General features: G+C 49.6%; 4 protein-coding genes across 4 annotated transcripts, besides 1 other annotated feature; 2 read left to right on the top strand and 2 right to left on the bottom strand.

The window, feature by feature from the left end:
• Positions 1–17,004: part of a sequence feature (contig 1.55 1613..492661(-1)) that runs on past both edges of the window.
• ANIA_03355 (uncharacterized protein) lies at positions 91–3,363 on the top strand (the record flags this gene model as incomplete). The annotated part of the gene is made up of 9 exons (XM_655867.1): positions 91–259; positions 325–554; positions 614–853; positions 939–1,020; positions 1,091–1,887; positions 2,163–2,279; positions 2,452–2,501; positions 2,903–3,002; positions 3,100–3,363. 9 exons carry the CDS (start codon positions 91–93, stop codon positions 3,361–3,363), a joined length of 2,049 nt encoding a protein of 682 aa, XP_660959.1.
• ANIA_03356 (putative chromatin structure remodeling complex protein RSC3) lies at positions 4,133–6,575 on the bottom strand. Its single transcript, XM_655868.2, has 4 exons — positions 5,550–6,575; positions 5,077–5,498; positions 4,761–4,892; positions 4,133–4,695 (listed from the first exon to the last, which is right to left on the bottom strand). Exons 1-4 carry the CDS (start codon positions 6,532–6,534, stop codon positions 4,315–4,317), a joined length of 1,920 nt encoding a protein of 639 aa, XP_660960.1. The 5' UTR covers positions 6,535–6,575; the 3' UTR covers positions 4,133–4,314.
• ANIA_03357 (sugar porter family MFS transporter) lies at positions 10,917–12,643 on the bottom strand (the record flags this gene model as incomplete). The annotated part of the gene is made up of 2 exons (XM_655869.2): positions 11,226–12,643; positions 10,917–11,184 (listed from the first exon to the last, which is right to left on the bottom strand). Exons 1-2 carry the CDS (start codon positions 12,608–12,610, stop codon positions 10,917–10,919), a joined length of 1,653 nt encoding a protein of 550 aa, XP_660961.1. The 5' UTR covers positions 12,611–12,643.
• Positions 15,135–16,474, top strand: ANIA_03358 (protein manA; the record flags this gene model as incomplete). Its single annotated transcript, XM_655870.1, has 3 exons — positions 15,135–15,873; positions 15,970–16,077; positions 16,170–16,474. 3 exons carry the CDS (start codon positions 15,135–15,137, stop codon positions 16,472–16,474), a joined length of 1,152 nt encoding a protein of 383 aa, XP_660962.1.

Genomic DNA, 17,004 nt, shown 5'->3' with positions numbered 1-17,004 from the left:
TTCCCAACTCGGCCCAACGGCTCTCGTGAACTTGATGGAGAGGAAATAAGAGTTACCGAACCTGGAGTTACCTGTAGTAGTGTCGCCGCGATGTCCGTCTTCTCCCTGAACATCAACTCTTCCAACCCGGTCACATTAGAGACGCTGGATCGCGTCGCGGATAGTCTGGGTATCACAGTTGCAGAGCACGAGAAGGAAGACTACCTTCGCCTGCTTGCGGTGTATCATGAGAGTGCTGAGGCGTTGATGGGTCTCCCTGGTCTGTCACGCCACCGTATCTCCCGTTGACGGGGTTGTTTGCACCAAGCTAATGTCTGCGAGAAGACTATGTCCCTATGGTGGATGAGGAACGCTTCCCCCGACATAACATCCACTTCCCAACATCGGAGGAAAACCCACTAAACGCATGGGCGTGGAGATGTGAGATCCAAGACCAGACCCGTTCCGCAACCTCGGGTCTACTCGCTGGCAGGACAATCGTCCTGAAGGACAATATCGCGGTCAAGGGAGTGCCAATGCTCATGGGAACCGATATGGTTAGCGGATATATACCCGTACGTCTACCTTCGAGTCTGATATACTGGAAGACAAGTTGATGGCAATTACCGGCTAGGATACTGACGCGACAGTCGTGACGCGCGTCTTGGAAGCCGGCGCAGTGGTCAAGGGCAAAGCAGTCTGCGAGAACCTGTGCCATTCGGCGACAAGTAGTTCTGCTGCCACGGGGTCGGTGCATAACCCATTTGCGCGCGGGTATAGCAGCGGTGGGAGCTCGAGTGGGTGTGGCTCCCTCGTTGCGAATGGAGATGTGGATTTGGCGATTGGGGCCGATCAAGGGGGCAGTGTCCGGGTCGTATGTCTTACCGTCTTGCGCAATGCTGGGAATCGGAACTGCATGAGGGGCTGATTCCATGAGGATGGGACTAATGAGTTTGTAGCCAGCTGGATGGTGCGGTCTATACGGGCTAAAGCCTACATTTGGACTGATGCCGTATACCGGATGTGGATCGAATGAGCCGAGTATGTCCTACACCTGGCTCTGGAGCAATTGCAGCACGAGGCTTTACTGACGGGATATTGTGTGATACAGCGAACGACCATCTGGGCCCCATGACGCGCACCCTCCTCGATAATGCGCTGCTCCTCCAAGCAACAGCCGGCAACGACAATATCGACGACCGGTCCTTCGCGGCGCCTCTGCCGTCCCAAATTCCTGAGTACTACAGCATTCTAACCTCCCTCCCCAACCCCAAATTCCTCTCCGGCGTCAAAATCGGCGTTATCTCAGAAGGGATGAACATGCCTGGCATAGACCCGCGCGTGCACAAAACGGTCTCAAAAGCCATCTCGCTTTTCACCGAGCTCGGGGCGACAGTGTCCGACGTCTCAGTTCCGTTTCACTCCAGAGGCGCGGCAATCTGGACGCCCATCTCCAAATCCGGGAACTTCCACAGCCGCATGAACCGCGCCTTTGGACGGCGCGGCCACGCTCTCACAGACCTGAATACCCTCTTCCACCCCCTCACGCAAGAGAAATGGGACCGCGCCTACACCTCCACGAAAAACATCTACCTTAACGGTGCATACGCCGAGACTCAGTTCCCCGGAATACTAAGCAAAGCTATGAATCTCTCGCGCCGGCTGCGTGATGAATATGACGCCGCACTGCGCGAGTATGATGTGCTGGTCTTGCCAAACCTGCCTTATATCGCGAACAGCCATGTTGACCCGGCTACTGCGACGCCGCTTGAGATGATCGCGAAACAGGTCGGGCTTACGGCCAACACGGCGCCATTTAACCAGTCTGGACATCCGGTGTTAGCGATGCCGGTTGGTATGTTGGAGATACTAGAGGGGCCCCTGGCGGAGAAGGGGGTCAAGTTGCCAGTGAGTATGCAGGTTGTAGGAAGGTGGTGGGGAGAAGTGGATGTTTATAGGGTGGCGTATGCATGGAGTCTGTGCTTTGATTGGAGGGGTATGTAGACCACGGCTGGTCCTTTTGTCTCTATTTCAAAGGATTTGAGGCGCGTGATATTGGTGCAATTAGAGTAATGGCGTTGAATGAACAATCTGTGCATGGAAAGGTATCAAGGGAAGCTGCGGATTGATGCGAACGGGAACGCGCTCTGTACGGTCATGACTTTCACTGACATAGCTTTCAGGGCATCTGCAGCTCGTTGTTCGAGCGCTGGGATAGGAAGGTCGGCTTTCTGTGTTCTGTCATCTCTACGGTCGACATTACTGTCCATAAAACCTGGAAGACTGCTGGGGTTCTTCTCGTGAGCAAAGTACACATGTCAAAGAATTGGTGCATATATTTCCTTCATAGAGAAGAAGCACAATATCGCGGCCACACCGCCGCGTTCTCATGTCAGTTACAGATAACATCTAAGAGCTTGCTGAATATCCCAATCTTTCCACCACCCAAAACGCCTATCTTGACTCCGACAGAGCGTCCTATACCTCCGACAACGGGACCTACGGCCATTCATCAATCATCAGTAAGTCACTTTCTAGCAAAGTAGGTAGAATACACGAATTCTGAATGAGACCAATATTATGGTTGTCCACCTTCGGGCATTTGGCCAATTCCTCAGGCCGACAAGATCATCTGGCCCATCCAAACGACCAAATGGCTATTTTCGCCGTTAAGACTGGATAATATTGTTCATCCGTCAAATCCCGGAAATGGCAGAACTTGCACTTCCATTAACTTGGTAGTATCTTTATTGGGGAAGTTGGCGGGAGTCGGCCTCAGTCTTGGATACGGGCCTGAGTTAGACAGCAGCAGGATACTCCAGGAGGCCTCATGGCTTAAGGATGAACTTATCAGCTTCAGATATCTAGTTGACAGATATGTATGAGAACTGTCGGAGCTCGGAGTCTAACTAACCTGAACTAGTTGGCGACACCCATGGCCTTCGGAGCTCGGGGCTCAGCTAGATCCATTACGGCACCTATCGGAGTCGGGGTTCCATCACTCTAGCGGTGGAATTGTTTATGTATGTTGTTTTGCAAATACGCCTGAAAAGATGACATATCTGATCTCACGCTATGGGAATCTATTCATGATATGTCCTGAAATATAAAGAAACCCAGAATTGTGTCTTTTTGAGCTCTGAATTGACCATCCTCTATCATGTCGACCTCAACCCTACAACAGAGGCATCCGTTATAACAGGTTGCACTCCACTATTATCAGCGTCTATCCCTGCTACAGTGGCCACGAAAACTAACAATAATCTGAGAAGGGTAGCGGACTCTTTGCCGCTCTCAGTGCGGCTTATTGCAGCCATTGAGCTGTGCGAAAGATTTGCTTACTTCGGAATTCTTAGGCCAATGCAGAATTACATCCAGGATTAAAGAGACGATCTTTTACGCCCCTGGGAATCGGTATGCACCCATTTACGAGAGATTCTTATGATGAACTGACATAACTAGGGCTTGGGCAGAGTTGCGCTACGACGATCTCCCTGGGATTTATGATCTGGTGTTTCATTGGTCCAACAATAGGCAATAGGCACTGTTGCTGCAGAACATTGATTTGAAGGGTTGCGGACAATAATATGTTCCTCCATGATTTACACCTGTGGATTGGCGATCTTGTTCCCGTCCTCATGGCCCGTTGCCCAGGATTGGGGCGTGTCCCTGACTGGATTGCTCCTGTCTTTGTTCTTGAGAGGCATTGATACTGGTGGCATCAAAACGAACGTCAATTCGTTAAATACAGAGTAATAGACTGGTCCTGGTGAAACCATTCACGTGCTCAATGCACGGGAAATTGTTGCTGCTGATAAAGACCTGGCGCTTCAAAGGTTAGATATTGTGCTGCTCTGAATTCATGATCAAGTGCTAAACTGTAAAAGGATATTTACAACATATTTCTTATTTGTCAACGTGGGTTCATCTGCTGCTTTAGCTTCCACAATGATCGGACAGAAGTATGGGCTCTTGACAATATGACCAGTTGCACATAGGGATGATAACATGACAGATATAATAATTTCAACTCTTACCGAACAACGAAGCTGTTGGACTGAAAAAATAGAGTGACGTGATTATGTTAGTCTATCATTTAGCGAAACCTTACAGTTTCCTTTGCTTAAAGAATTGATTAGAGAGGGGATGTATGTACAGTGAGATTAAAAGACGGTCTCAATAAGCCAATAAATGTTTGCCGGTGCCCTTTTCAACCGTAAATAAAATACAGGTTTCCCACTTTAACTGTGTTCTCTTGGTATTTACATTATCAAGGGCTCTCTAACGACATAGGCCAGCTTCGTTACACGCCATCGACGTCCTACACTGACAGCATCAGGTAAAAAGAGGACGTAACTCTTGCTCCCAGTTGAGGTCTTCAAACAACGTCATAAAATCCATCTCTGTATCTCCAAGTAAGCCACCTTCACCTTCTCTAGTTTCATCGGTTACTTGTTCAGACGTGTCGCCTGGGCGAGGTGAAAGGACAAAATCGAGGACCTGTCGAATATATGAGAGTCCTTTCATGCAAGTATCGTAATCACTTTCTCTGGAGGAAAAGAAGGTTTCGATATGAGCTGCAAACACACTGAGACGTTGAATAATCTCGGATTGAGGAAAGGGCTTTTCGCTTGTCGATTGGTCTGCTGAGAACTGTGAGCGACGCAGCAATGATTTCGACAGCACGGCAGCAGCGGGAAGACCGATGTAAGAAAACTAAGTATCAGACGAGAGGTTATAAGCACCAGAAGAGCAGTTACAGTCTTCATGTGAGTACGTACGTCGAATATGGTTAGATGATTGACACGCCCTGTCCGGATCTGTTTGGAGACCAGATCCAGAAGAAGTGAGAGAATCTGCTGTGACGTCTCTATCAAGGAGTCGGGAGTCTCTCCTGTCCTTTTTGCAACCGTCTGATAGAGGAGAAAATCTTGATAAAGGAATTCAAGATGAAGCGAAGCTGCTAGTGGATGTGGGTTATTGGGCGATCAATGGAGGAAAGCAGGAAGTTTGGAGCGCATCTGGTTAGCCTCGTGTCGTATCTTGCTGCGCCGCACAATATTATTAGCGAGGAACAAGGGTGTGCATGAAACATACGGACTTCACCCTATACCACAAATTTTCCACTTCGCGGCTAAGTGAGAACTCCAAGACCATTTCTCGGAGAATACTCGCAAGCAGAGCGACTCGGGGTCTCGCGCCTTTTTCCGGATCTCCTTGCACATTCCAGCCGTCTGGATCAAGTTGCTGGACTGCGGCGTCCCTGGTGGAATCGTCGGCCACTAAATCCTCCCAGCTGATATCCAGAGGGAGCTGAATATCACAGTATTGCCGGCATATACGAGGAGGCCGGCCCAAAAAGGTAGCCAGCTCCTTATCCATGGAGTATGCTGCCACCATTGTTCTGCTGCGTATTTCGGAGAGAAAGAATGGAATACGCTCATCCATTTCTCGTTGGTGAAGGCCAAGGGCGAACACCAAAGATACAACGTCGCCTTGCCTCTGCCACGTCCTGTAATCTTTGACAAGATGAGAACTTCGTCTCAGAGTTAGGCGGACAGAGCACTTACCATTGGACCCATGCATTTCCATCATGAGAACAGTGTGTTGAATGGCTGCCCAGCACAGAGGGTCACTGATTGCACCTGCTTTATTGCAGAATTGCAAGCACATATCACTAACTGCTATGGCAATTTCCCGCAGCTCTTGCTTATCTTTCCCTGGGACTGCATCACGCTTGAATACCGCTTCGTCGGGCGCAATCTGGTACGTTGCGGCACCTATCGAGGCAAAAATTAACCCAACTGTCTCCCATTTCGGAGTTATTTTTGAAACAAATTCAGACAAGGTCATCGCGGAATACGTTTCGGTCGTCGCTGCAGTGTTGCGAAAAATCGTTCTCGACCACTCCAGGAGGCGGGCATGTCTATCATCAGCTCTCGAATCTCCGACAAGGTTGTGGTATAAAACTTGCAACCTATGTAGAGTTTTCCTCACCAGTTGTGGACCGAATATCCATCCCTCGAAAAGCTCAAATCGCTTTTCAAGCACCTCTGTGTAGAAGGGGAGTTGGTCTAATAGCGAGAGGATCTGTGCTCCTATTTCCACCATTGTAGAATCAACCGCCCCAGGGTTTACATCACAGAGAGCACCGGACTGCGACTCGATAGCCAGCCCATGATCATTGAAGACCGTCGAATGGCTTGTTGGGCCAAGGAACCCCAGGTGAGTGAAGAATCTGTCGCCAGTTTCGGTTGGTTTTGCCTCGGATCTGCGAGCAATGACGGACGGAGTTTTGTGTACCCAATCGAAAAGTTCTGTATGGGATGACGTATCATCATAACGTGTGTTGGTCCTATTTTTGCCGTTATAGCTGCGTGCCCGATATTTCTTTGGTCCGGTTTTAGTGAGAGGGCAAGGGTGATAAGTGCATTCAGGTGCTCGACGGCGTGCAGTGCACCGCTGACAGATTGGAAGAGAATGATCACATCGGAGTTTGGATTTGCGGCATGGCTCGCATGATGATAATAGTCCATTCCGTCGAGGAGCTGCCATGATTTGCGAAGTACAGTCCTCTCAGTCAGGGAAGGGTTATCTGACGGTTATCTGGCGACAAAGGAGATGGCGGGGGATAGAAGTGTAACTAGGCGATGATTCGCAGTGGTCCGTCATGCGATCTGGCCATGTCGCGCAATTTCCTGCAGCTAGCCAATGCCATCATTACTTACTGCATTCAAGTATTTTTCAAACTGGCTTCTGATCCTGGGCTGGCCTACCTACGCTGGCTGACAGCCCTTTGCTTACGGAACGCTTTGGTGGCTTAGACACTGTGTGCACCGGCTTACCCTATAGGGCTAAGTGGTCTTCAGCAGATTAGAAAAATGCTGATCTTATATCATAACTATGACCTGTTTTGAAGAGAAGAAATGATTAGCACAGCAATAGTATGGCTCAATATATAACCACTAAGCCCGCCCAGACATTTGCAGTCACAATCCTACTCCCTTTCTGTCATCACTCCGCTTCTTGTCTATGAAAAGACCAGCAATGGGCGGGTAATAGCTAAATTCTCATAGAACGTCACGTTCCACTTCTCCAAAAGAGCGCACTGCTCATCTATACTCTCTATATTCTGCAGATGCATTCAGCAGCTCCCGCGGCCTAAACCTTAGCTGTGCATTATACTCATATACCCAGACACCCTTGCCGCTAGATGGCCAACCAAAGACTGACTGACGATTTTCTGGATCTGCTATGGTTCCCACTCGCCGAGATCCTCCATCAAAGCGCTCTCTTCATCCTCCTATATATGGGCACCGATGGGTCTTAACTGCTTCGTAAAATCAACCTCCTCCTCGCAGGACCTTGACCGCTCCACTAGATCGTCGGATGGGCTAAGCCCGACGTATTGTGTATCGGCGTGCGTGGGGTCTCTTTCCGCACGAATTTACCACGGAGTGCCAGGCTTGCAAGAAGATTTGGCCCTCTTTTCGGTAATCAGGGCGCAGACCTTTGGTGATAGGTGACGAGCGGCAGATATTAATGGAGTTTGGATTCATATCCATGCTATCTTTGTCGTGCCGTCCCTCAATAGAGTGTTGAGGGGTGCTTGGACGAAAGACTTTTAAGCTTCATACTCGGGCACGTAATGACGCCAAGGAGATTGGTCGCCAAATGGTGACTCACATAGAAGATGCCATGGCACAGACTGGAACAGCTGCAAGCAAAGGTTGCATTGTGGTTGCATGGAATAGAGTATGAAGTATTTTATCAATCCAAGTATCTGATGTGATTGAAGACGATCGTAGGGTAGGCGGGCGGGTATTCCTGAGCCACCGAGAACTAAACAATCAACTATTTTGAAAAGTCAACTATGACTACATCTGACGTGAAAGATAAGCTCATTTTCAGCACATCTTTAGTCACACTTGATGTTAGCAAAATTACCTGCAATTTTAGCAACAGTCAGACTCAAAGGATGAAGTGGGGTTGAGAGGGGAAGGAGATATGGTCCCTTTTGCCTTTTAACGTCGGTGCCTAGTAGGCAATATAATTTATATAAACCTGGAGATATGACTGTCTAAGATAATTTGGTAGTCATGACGCCTTCTTGGATTAGCAGTATATTTTCCCAATAATTTACTACAACGAGTTAGGGCTGTTACTATGGAAGAACCCAAGCCTCTGCCTGCGGGTTTAAAGAGTCGCCTCTTCTTGATAGGTGGTCATCCATTCGATTGTGTCCAACGTATTGCCACTGTGCGGCATCTAACAGTTTAGATCATGTCTCAAAGATAGAATTGGAAGATTTGGCAGTCCAGCCCATCTTATTTGCAGTTCCAGACCCGGCGCTGCATCCAGTATTGGCATCAATTCCTCTAGCATCATGTTGAACGATGGGTGCAATGATGAAGGGCCATTTAGCAAAGCCTAAACGAAATCAAGGAACATACACTCGGGCATAATGCATTCCAGGCAGACAGTAGGCGGAACATGATCAATATCCTAGCATCGAGTTTACATTCGAACTTGAAAGGGACCCCTTCCGCAGGTTTAAAGTCCTGAAGACTGGTTCAAATCCATCCATAGAGGCCCGAAACAAGTCGGCCTTGAATACCGAGGCAGTCATGGCACGAACACAAGCCCTTTACAACATTGAAATGAACAGTTCTTATATTGTCTTGGATCGAAGGGGGCAACCTGGACCTAATTTATAGGCTGTCCTGCTTCATCATCTTTGTTGGTTTCTAGTACTAAGGCAGCAATCTCGTACTTCGCTCAAGGTAGAATTCGGCCATTTTGTTAAGCGACTGCCGCCAGCAGTCTACTTTCGTCGTTGAATCGGCTCTCGTATATCATTGTCCAAGCCTGTTTGGTAATGTCCATCATGACCTCGATATCGAATTCTGTAGACCATTGACCTTTTTTGTGTAGCAAAAAGAAGATAATCTGTGCGTGGTACATCCCATAAGTATGGCACTAAGAAAATAGAAAGACAAAAGCCCTAATCCAACTCGACAAATATGATGAAATACGTAATATGAGGTGTCAACACAATACGAATAAACGAAATACAAAAGCAGCCAGCCTAGTTACCTGAGACCCAGTCAATCGACCAGTGCAAAGGGGGATCTTTACCACAGGGACTATGGTGTCAAAGCCCAGGGCTCAAAGAAACTACGAGGATAGCTAGGTGTCAACCCTACATTGATCCGCTAATGCTAGGGCTAGCTTGGATTGTTGTTACCTACGAGCCTTCCCTTTCACGCTTTGATTTCCCCTTCTTTCTCTATTGCGTACCGGCAGCTACTTTTGAAAGGACAGCGGCACGGAGCAACTGAGTACCAGAGACAGAGCTAGAAGTACCTGCGCCAGTCTCAAACAGTCGTTTTAGGCCGGTGGAAGTCGCATAAGATACCCAGGTACTACAATGACTACGACTGCGAAATCTACAAGCCAACCCTTTGAGGCGCACTGGCAAAGACAGCATAACATTATCGTCTGAGGAACCAAAATAAAGCCAGAAGACAGCGTCCTAGTCACCATGTAGAGTGGCAGCCAAGCCGGGAAAATATCTGCAGAAGCAAACCTGCTTGCTTGGACGGGCAAACCTGAGTTTATAGGCGTCGGACCAAAGGCAAAGGGCCCATTCGGGAATGAAGTAGCGAAAACGAGATGTGAAGGGAATTTGAGAAGAGCCAACAGTAGTGACTGGCAGCAATAATTGCGTTGACTATCGACATCCCATCGGCTTAAGTATTGAATGGGCAGGCGATCTTCTGCTTGGCACATTCACTGCCGCAGGCAAAGGCTTGGATTGGCCCGGACGGGACTTCTCCTGTCGATCTTGCATGACGAGGTTCTTGGGGATCTGCGGATCGCCGTACCGTATCTGTTCTGAGTTCTCACCGTTATCTACTGGTGCTCTCCCAATTCAGGATTGTTCTAACATGAGAAACCCCCGCTAATTCTGCGTGGGAGCACAGCTGTCATCCCCAACGCTGTCATCCTCAAGGTTCCATTATTAAGCTTGCCGGGCTTCAGATTGGCAGACCTGAGCTCCTGGATAATGATTACAGCCATGTCCCCGCGTCACCGCGCAGGCGGGAACAGTCAAATAGCATGGGACGAGGAGCATACGGAGTATAATAGTGGGGATGAGGGTTAATCTCAATTGACAACGAGGAGAGATTCAATTTATTTTGCAATGATTGCACGTTAGCCTTGCCCTCCGTACTGGATCTCCAGTGGAGATAGGAGACATTCACTGTGCTCTTTTCATCTTTGACTATACCCGAGGTCTTAAAGATGATGAAATCGGCCTGGTTCTTTCCGTGGCGGTTCAAAACCTCGAATGAGAAACGAGGCTCTACTTCTGTCTACCAGGACAGAAGGCAAGCATTTCTGTGCGCGTCTCGCACGATTTTGACAAACCCGGTTTACGGGTGAGAGCCTTTTGGTTCCTCAAGTTACGTTTCTCGGGTAAATGCAGGGTGGTGAGGCCGGTTAAATTCGAATATTTCGAAGATGCATTAATGCGGTGAGTAATACAGGGCTTCACTCTCTTGAGGAACTCGGGGATTGAGAGGAACTTCCCATTAGTGAACTACAGGCAATAGTCAATCACTAGCAAACATGAACTGAATTCCCTTTTTCTCGTTGGGGTCGAGATTTTCGGGGTTGGGCGACCGCGATGTTTGGTAAAAGATTTCACGAAGCAAATAACGTAAGATTAAGAGTTCGCAAGTTCGGTGTATATGGACATTCACACGAAAAAATCTGAACTGAAATAATATGGGTATGTATGGTAATGTTCGTCTATATCCAATGCAATGCAAAAGGCTCAACCCATGCACGAATTCTATATACAAGATAAAAGGTATTCAAGAGACGACGTGGTCACATATAAGCAATGCTCTTGTGAGGGAACAAGAGAACTAAGCAACTTCAGCGTGCTCAGTATTCTCCTTCCTGGCTCCGCGAGCGTCATCGTGGTAGGTGATCCGCGGGATCTCGTACTTGCTGCTCTCCCAGGGTTTGACGTGGTTGACGTACATCCAGTCGAGCTCCTCGAGAGTTCGGTCTTTACCCTCAATAACGAAGAAGTAGACCACGAAGACAGCGACGAGGAGACAGCCCGCGAAGACGTAGCCGTACGCGAAATCGATGGCTCCGGTGATGAAGGGAGTGAAGAAACTAAGGCAACTGTTAGTACGGTACGTATAAGAAGATATTTATAGACATACCCAATGAGGAAGTTCCAAAGCCAGTTGGAAGCAGTGGCGAGAGCCATACCCTTGGCACGGTATTTGGAGGGGAAGAGCTCAGCAACGATGGACCAGACGATGGGACCCCAGGTCGTAGCGTAGAAGAGAACGAAGAAAGAGGCGACGACAACCATGCCCTTGCCGGGTCCGGGGGTGTTCTCAGGGTGCTCAACGTCGAGCATAAAGTGTCCGATGGAGGCGAAGATCATGAAGCAGATGAACATCAAGGAAGCACCAGCAATGAGGGACTTGCGGCGACCAAAGTTCTCAACAACGTAGAGACCACCAAAGGTGGTTCCAAAATTGATAGCTCCGAGAATGACCTGAGTGATGAAAGAGTTGGAGATACCGGCACCCTGGAAGATGGTGGTACCATAGTAGAAGAAGTAGTTGGCGCCAGTGAGCTGCTGCAGAGCTTGGAGAACAATACCCAGAAGAATACGGTACAGCATGCGTGGGGCGGTGATGAATTCGTTCCATTTCTGGGACTGCTCCTTTTCAGCGTCGAGCTGCGATTGGATTTCAGCCAGCTCGCGGACGATGACGACGTGGTTCTCTGGGACACCATAAAGACGGGCCATAGTCGTACGGGCAGTGTCAATCTTGCCGTGACGGTAGTTGAAGCGAGGGCTTTCAGGAAACATGGCCATGCCGAGACCAAGGATGAGTGCGAACAGGAAGGTCAGACCTAGAGTGATACGCCATTGGGCACTACCATCCAAGCTCTCCGTTCCAAGGTTGATACAGTATGCTAGGAAGATACCAAGCGTGACGAACAGCTGGTAGGAACTGATCATGGCACCACGGACGTGCTTGGGGGCACTCTCTCCTTGGTACATGGGAACAACCAGGGAGCATCCGCCGACACCAAGACCAGTGGTCCAGCGGCCCATGACGATTTGGACCCAGTTACCGGAAGGGGCGGAAATCTGAACAATGATTCCGACCATGAGGATAATACACCAGACAGTGATGGACCATTTCCGGCCCAGCTTATCAGCGAGAGGAGCACCACAGAGAGCACCAATAAGCGTTCCGATAGACAGAAGACTGACAATCAGACCGGACCGGACGTGGCTGAAGGAATATGAACCATCGGACTGGAGTTCACCGTAACGTTCAAGGAAGTCAGACATTTCCTGGAAACCAGAGATCTGACCAGTGTCGTATCCGAAAAGCAAGCCACCCATGGAGACGAACAAGCCCATGATGGTGGCTCGCAAAGTGATGCGGGGGATAGGAGTATCGACCCCGGGTTCAGGCTTGGTGCTCCCAATCGACTCCTGGCTGGAGTATTGTTGCGGCTGGGGAGCAGGAGCCGGGGTGATAGACTCCCCATGGTAAGAAGAAGACTCGACACCCATGGTAATGACTCACGGGTACAGGTACAAAGTGAAGTGAATAGAAAAGAAAAGATGGGGGATGCGGGATCTGGGGATGTGCGCAGGGCTTTCCCTCTTTATAAGTGTAGTAGCTGAAATGAACCAACGTAAGCGGTGCTGATTCTGATTGCAACCGTCCGGGTCGTGTGGAGAATTCTGGAAGGGCATGGAGGACTGTCATCCAGACAATGCAGGCCTCATGGTAACGAGGGTCCACCTACTCCTGAGTCGTCCCCATACGGACAACTCCGCGAGAGCCGAGTCAGCTCGGGCAGGGCTCATCTTGAGAAAAGATGTCCTGTCGTACAGGACACTGTACCGCTGTAAATCTACGTTATTCTCGAGCGAAAACCCTTCCGATAGAGATACATCATAGATAGCCCGATAGCGATACTTGGCAGAAGCCGAAGCCGACGTTGGTGGCGCAGCCGGACCGCATCAGGCACGGAAGTTGTGACGCCTTTTCCGGGCCAAGGCACTTGGAGGCACCCGGTGCCGTGGGATCCTGCGGCCGAACTCAGAAAAATCGGCATGCCATGGAAGCCATCACGGGCCGGCCTTGGCTCTGGCTTGAAGGATCAAGAAGACTCGTTTCCCACTCCATACTCCATCAACGCTGGACACAACCATACCAGATATTAGTTGCGGTGACGTGATGCCAGGTCGGGCACGAGCCTGTCGTTTAAACTGGAGAGACTGGAGAAGATGGAGACTGACGCGGAGAGAAAACACGGAGAGGCGATTCTTGCCTGAAAAGTTGACCGGTGAGCCTCCCCAGGATTTCAAGGACGGAGTACGGAGAACGGAGTACAGTATGGGGTCATATCATCATGGCATCACTTAACTGAGCGTTTTTCTCTCTTTCTCTGCAACGCACAAATTACCGCTCTTTTCTTTGGGCTCGTACCCATTGCCGGGTATTCTGGCTGTTCTGCAAGACCTGCTGCGACCGGAAATACCGACGATCTGCCGAACTCGGCACTGAAAATGAGAATCGCCACCCGACCGGGCTCAGGCTCGACGACGTAGCGGTCGCCGAGCAGTAAGTCGCTTGCATGCCAACCGACCGAACAGTCCACATATCATTTTTGTGGATTCCTTGGATTCCTTGGATTCCTTGGCTAGATTGGGTTGGCTGTAACAGGCTGCGTTCCACGATCGGGGCTCGTCATTGGCCTTGGAAACTGTGGGAAAAGCGTGGAAGATTCTATTTCCGAGCCGAATCATATGACGACGTCATTCCTTCCTTTTCCGCTTCCGAGCCGGCCGTTGCTCTTTCTGGGCGGTTCTCAGTTGAAGGCTGAGGCAGAAATCTCTGCCTGGCCCTGACCGGAGTCAGTAGAGTTCCGATCCCCGGCTGACCTTCTGTTTTTGCGGAGTTTGCTGTACGGAATACTCAGAGTAGTATCGACAAGGAGAGATCGTCAGTTCGATGCAACGTGGAGTGTCATTGTAGTCTGAAGCCCATTCTAAATCTTATTGTTCTTTATATCTACGCTGATGAACCTTTCTTTTGGCCAATAGAAGATAGGGAAACCACAAAACATCAAACGACAAGGTATCTCCATAATCCGTGGCCATCAATGCGTAGAATAACGTATATAGTAATGCCTTGCGCTTGGAAATTTCAGTGACATAGACTACGTGCAAACACTGATTATCTCCGGGAGGCGTCAATATTAGCGTAACTGTCTTTTGTCAGATGCAGATAGTGCCTGATAACTAGAAATAGACCGTTCTTCAGTGCTTGTCCACAGACATCAAAACAGGATCTCGTGGAGAAGATTTATGGCCTGAGGCATACATACAGATGCCAAGCCCTCACGTAAACACAAGCATTGGAGAAACTTGGCCCAAACAAATGAACCTCTCTCTCCTTCCCGCCTTCAGTTCCTGCTTAGCATAGAATCTGACCACTGTTGGATATGGATACTGCGTCGAATTGTCCCAGTATGCCATGGATCGATGCGCGTCGCATGAGATATGCTCGGATCTTCGCGGAGCTTAACCTTTAATGGGCTTCATTATCAGCTTAGTTACTATGACCTCATTTTGTACGCCACTGCAGAGTGTCAGAATCACTCTCCTTGCCAGGTATTGGTCTTTGCCCAGCCGGCAATGACATGGTACAAGCACACTGAATCATCCGTCTCCCGTGAAGATGTCAAGTCGAACAACGATCGGCATCCCGCTGCCAGATCTGACACGGAAAACTGAAACGCCTATAGAGTCGGATAGATTAGCTGCTACTCCTAGATCAGCAATGCAACTCCTATTAATTCCCAGTCGAACACGGACTTCCGAGATATCGTTCTGATCTTCATAGAGTCTTGATTCTTGATTTGCTGGAGCTGGGTTCGGTTTCATACATATCGGTGACCTGACACAGGGTCCAGCTGGACGATGCCGACGAGGAGGATGTAAATAATAAGACGCAGCGGCAGCGGCCGACTAACAGTCATCGTTCCTTTTCAAGTATCCGAAACTCAACAGTCTTTACTGAGAAATGAAGTTCTCGCAGGCGTTGCTTTCCCTGGCCAGCCTGGCGCTGGCCGCTGCGCTCCCTCACGCGTCAACACCTGTGTACACTCCTTCAACTACACCTTCTCCTACTCCTACTCCATCCGCATCCGGATCTTTCGCTACTACTTCGGGCATCCAGTTCGTCATTGATGGGGAAGCAGGTTACTTCCCAGGCTCCAATGCGTACTGGATCGGGTTCCTGAAGAACAACAGCGACGTCGATCTCGTCTTCGACCACATGGCCTCATCTGGCCTGCGCATCCTCCGCGTTTGGGGCTTCAACGATGTGAACACCGCTCCCACTGATGGAAGTGTTTACTTCCAGCTACATCAGGACGGAAAGTCGACCATCAATACCGGCAAGGACGGACTCCAGCGCCTCGACTATGTTGTTCATAGTGCAGAAAAACACGGTATCAAGCTGATTATCAATTTCGTGAACTACTGGGATGATTATGGTGGCATGAACGCGTACATGCGGGCTTATGGGGGCGGTGACAAGGCCGATTGGTTTGAGAATGAGGGCATCCAGGCTGCATATCAGGCGTACGTCGAGGCTGTGGTGAAACGATACATTAACTCAACGGCGGTTTTCGCGTGGGAACTCGCGAACGAGCCACGCTGCACCGGCTGTGAGCCGAGTGTGTTGCATAACTGGATTGAGAAGACGAGCGCGTTTATCAAGGGCTTGGATGAGAAGCATTTGGTTTGCATCGGCGACGGTACACAAACCATTCCTCTATTTCCCAGAAACCTGCATCGTTCCAGGAGACGGACAAGCTGACGATAAGCTCTAGAGGGATTTGGCCTTGATACAGGCTCCGATGGAAGCTATCCCTTCCAATACACCGAGGGCTCTGACTTTGCTGCGGCCCTAACCATCGATACCATTGATTTCGGGACGTTCCATCTCTACCCGGATAGCTGTACGTTCCTCTGTCTTCTCTTTTCACCCTCAATAGCTTCTCCTATTTCGACCCGCTACCGTGCACAAAACACAAAACTAACGAAGAAGCAGGGGGCACAAATAACGACTGGGGCAAGCTCTGGATCACTTCGCACGCCGCTGCCTGCGCCGCCGCTGGAAAACCGTGTCTGTTCGAAGAATATGGCGTGACGTCGAACCACTGCGCCATTGAGAAACAGTGGCAGAATGCAGCTCTGAACGCGACGGGCATCGCGGCCGACCTTTACTGGCAGTATGGGGATACCCTGAGCAGCGGTCCCTCTCCAGACGACGGGAACACGTTCTATTACGGCAGTGAAGAGTTTGAGTGTCTTGTCACAAACCATGTCGAGACGATTGAGAGGAGTGCCAAGTAGAGTATCCGGCGAGAAGCTGGCTTCTGATATGTGATGGATTGATGGGCTGGGATGATGGGCTGGGATGATGCTGGTGAGACATTGCTTGACGCTGACCGTCATCTGGCGTCTATCTGAAGGATCCATGCCAAGGTGCAGAGTACTCAGCTGGATGTCATAGCTACAATATTGTCAATTTAGCTAGCAGTGTACAGGCAGAATCAGATTCAGGTTTGCCTGACCCTCTCAGCAGGCCAGTAGCTCCGCCGTAGTTTGCGATGCGCCAATCTTTACATGGGCTTCTTGGCATCACAGTGCGTGGTCCTTGTAGCTTCCAACTTTCCTTGACATTAACTTCTTGCTCACAAATTCTTCTTTATTCTTTTGCTCTTGAACAGCAGAGCGCATGACACGGCTATCCACGGTAAGCGACTATTTCACCATTCACATATCTGGGCTATAGCCAGCGGGAACATGATTTCTTCGCTGCAGATCTAATGGCTCGTAAAAGACTCCTCTTTCAAGGCAAGCATGCAGGTGAGACATAACCC

The sequence above is a fragment of the Aspergillus nidulans genome, chromosome VI (assembly GCF_000011425.1).
Source record: "Aspergillus nidulans FGSC A4 chromosome VI".
Lineage (NCBI taxonomy): Eukaryota > Fungi > Ascomycota > Eurotiomycetes > Eurotiales > Aspergillaceae > Aspergillus > Aspergillus nidulans.
This window is presented reverse-complemented; position numbering and strand designations above follow the sequence as displayed.

What these genes read in the sequence shown, in the direction of transcription:
- ANIA_03356 (XM_655868.2), bottom strand. Translation starts at nt 6,534, where the DNA reads ATGGCAGCTCCTCGACGGAATGGACTATTATCATCATGCGAGCCATGC. An exon ending in GGAAATGCATGGGTCCAATG is followed by an intron (nt 5,499 to 5,549) that starts GTAAGTGCTCTG and finishes ATCTTGTCAAAG; the next exon opens with ATTACAGGACGTGGCAGAGG. An exon ending in TGTGGTATAGGGTGAAGTCC is followed by an intron (nt 4,893 to 5,076) that starts GTATGTTTCATG and finishes CTCCTCTATCAG; the next exon opens with ACGGTTGCAAAAAGGACAGG.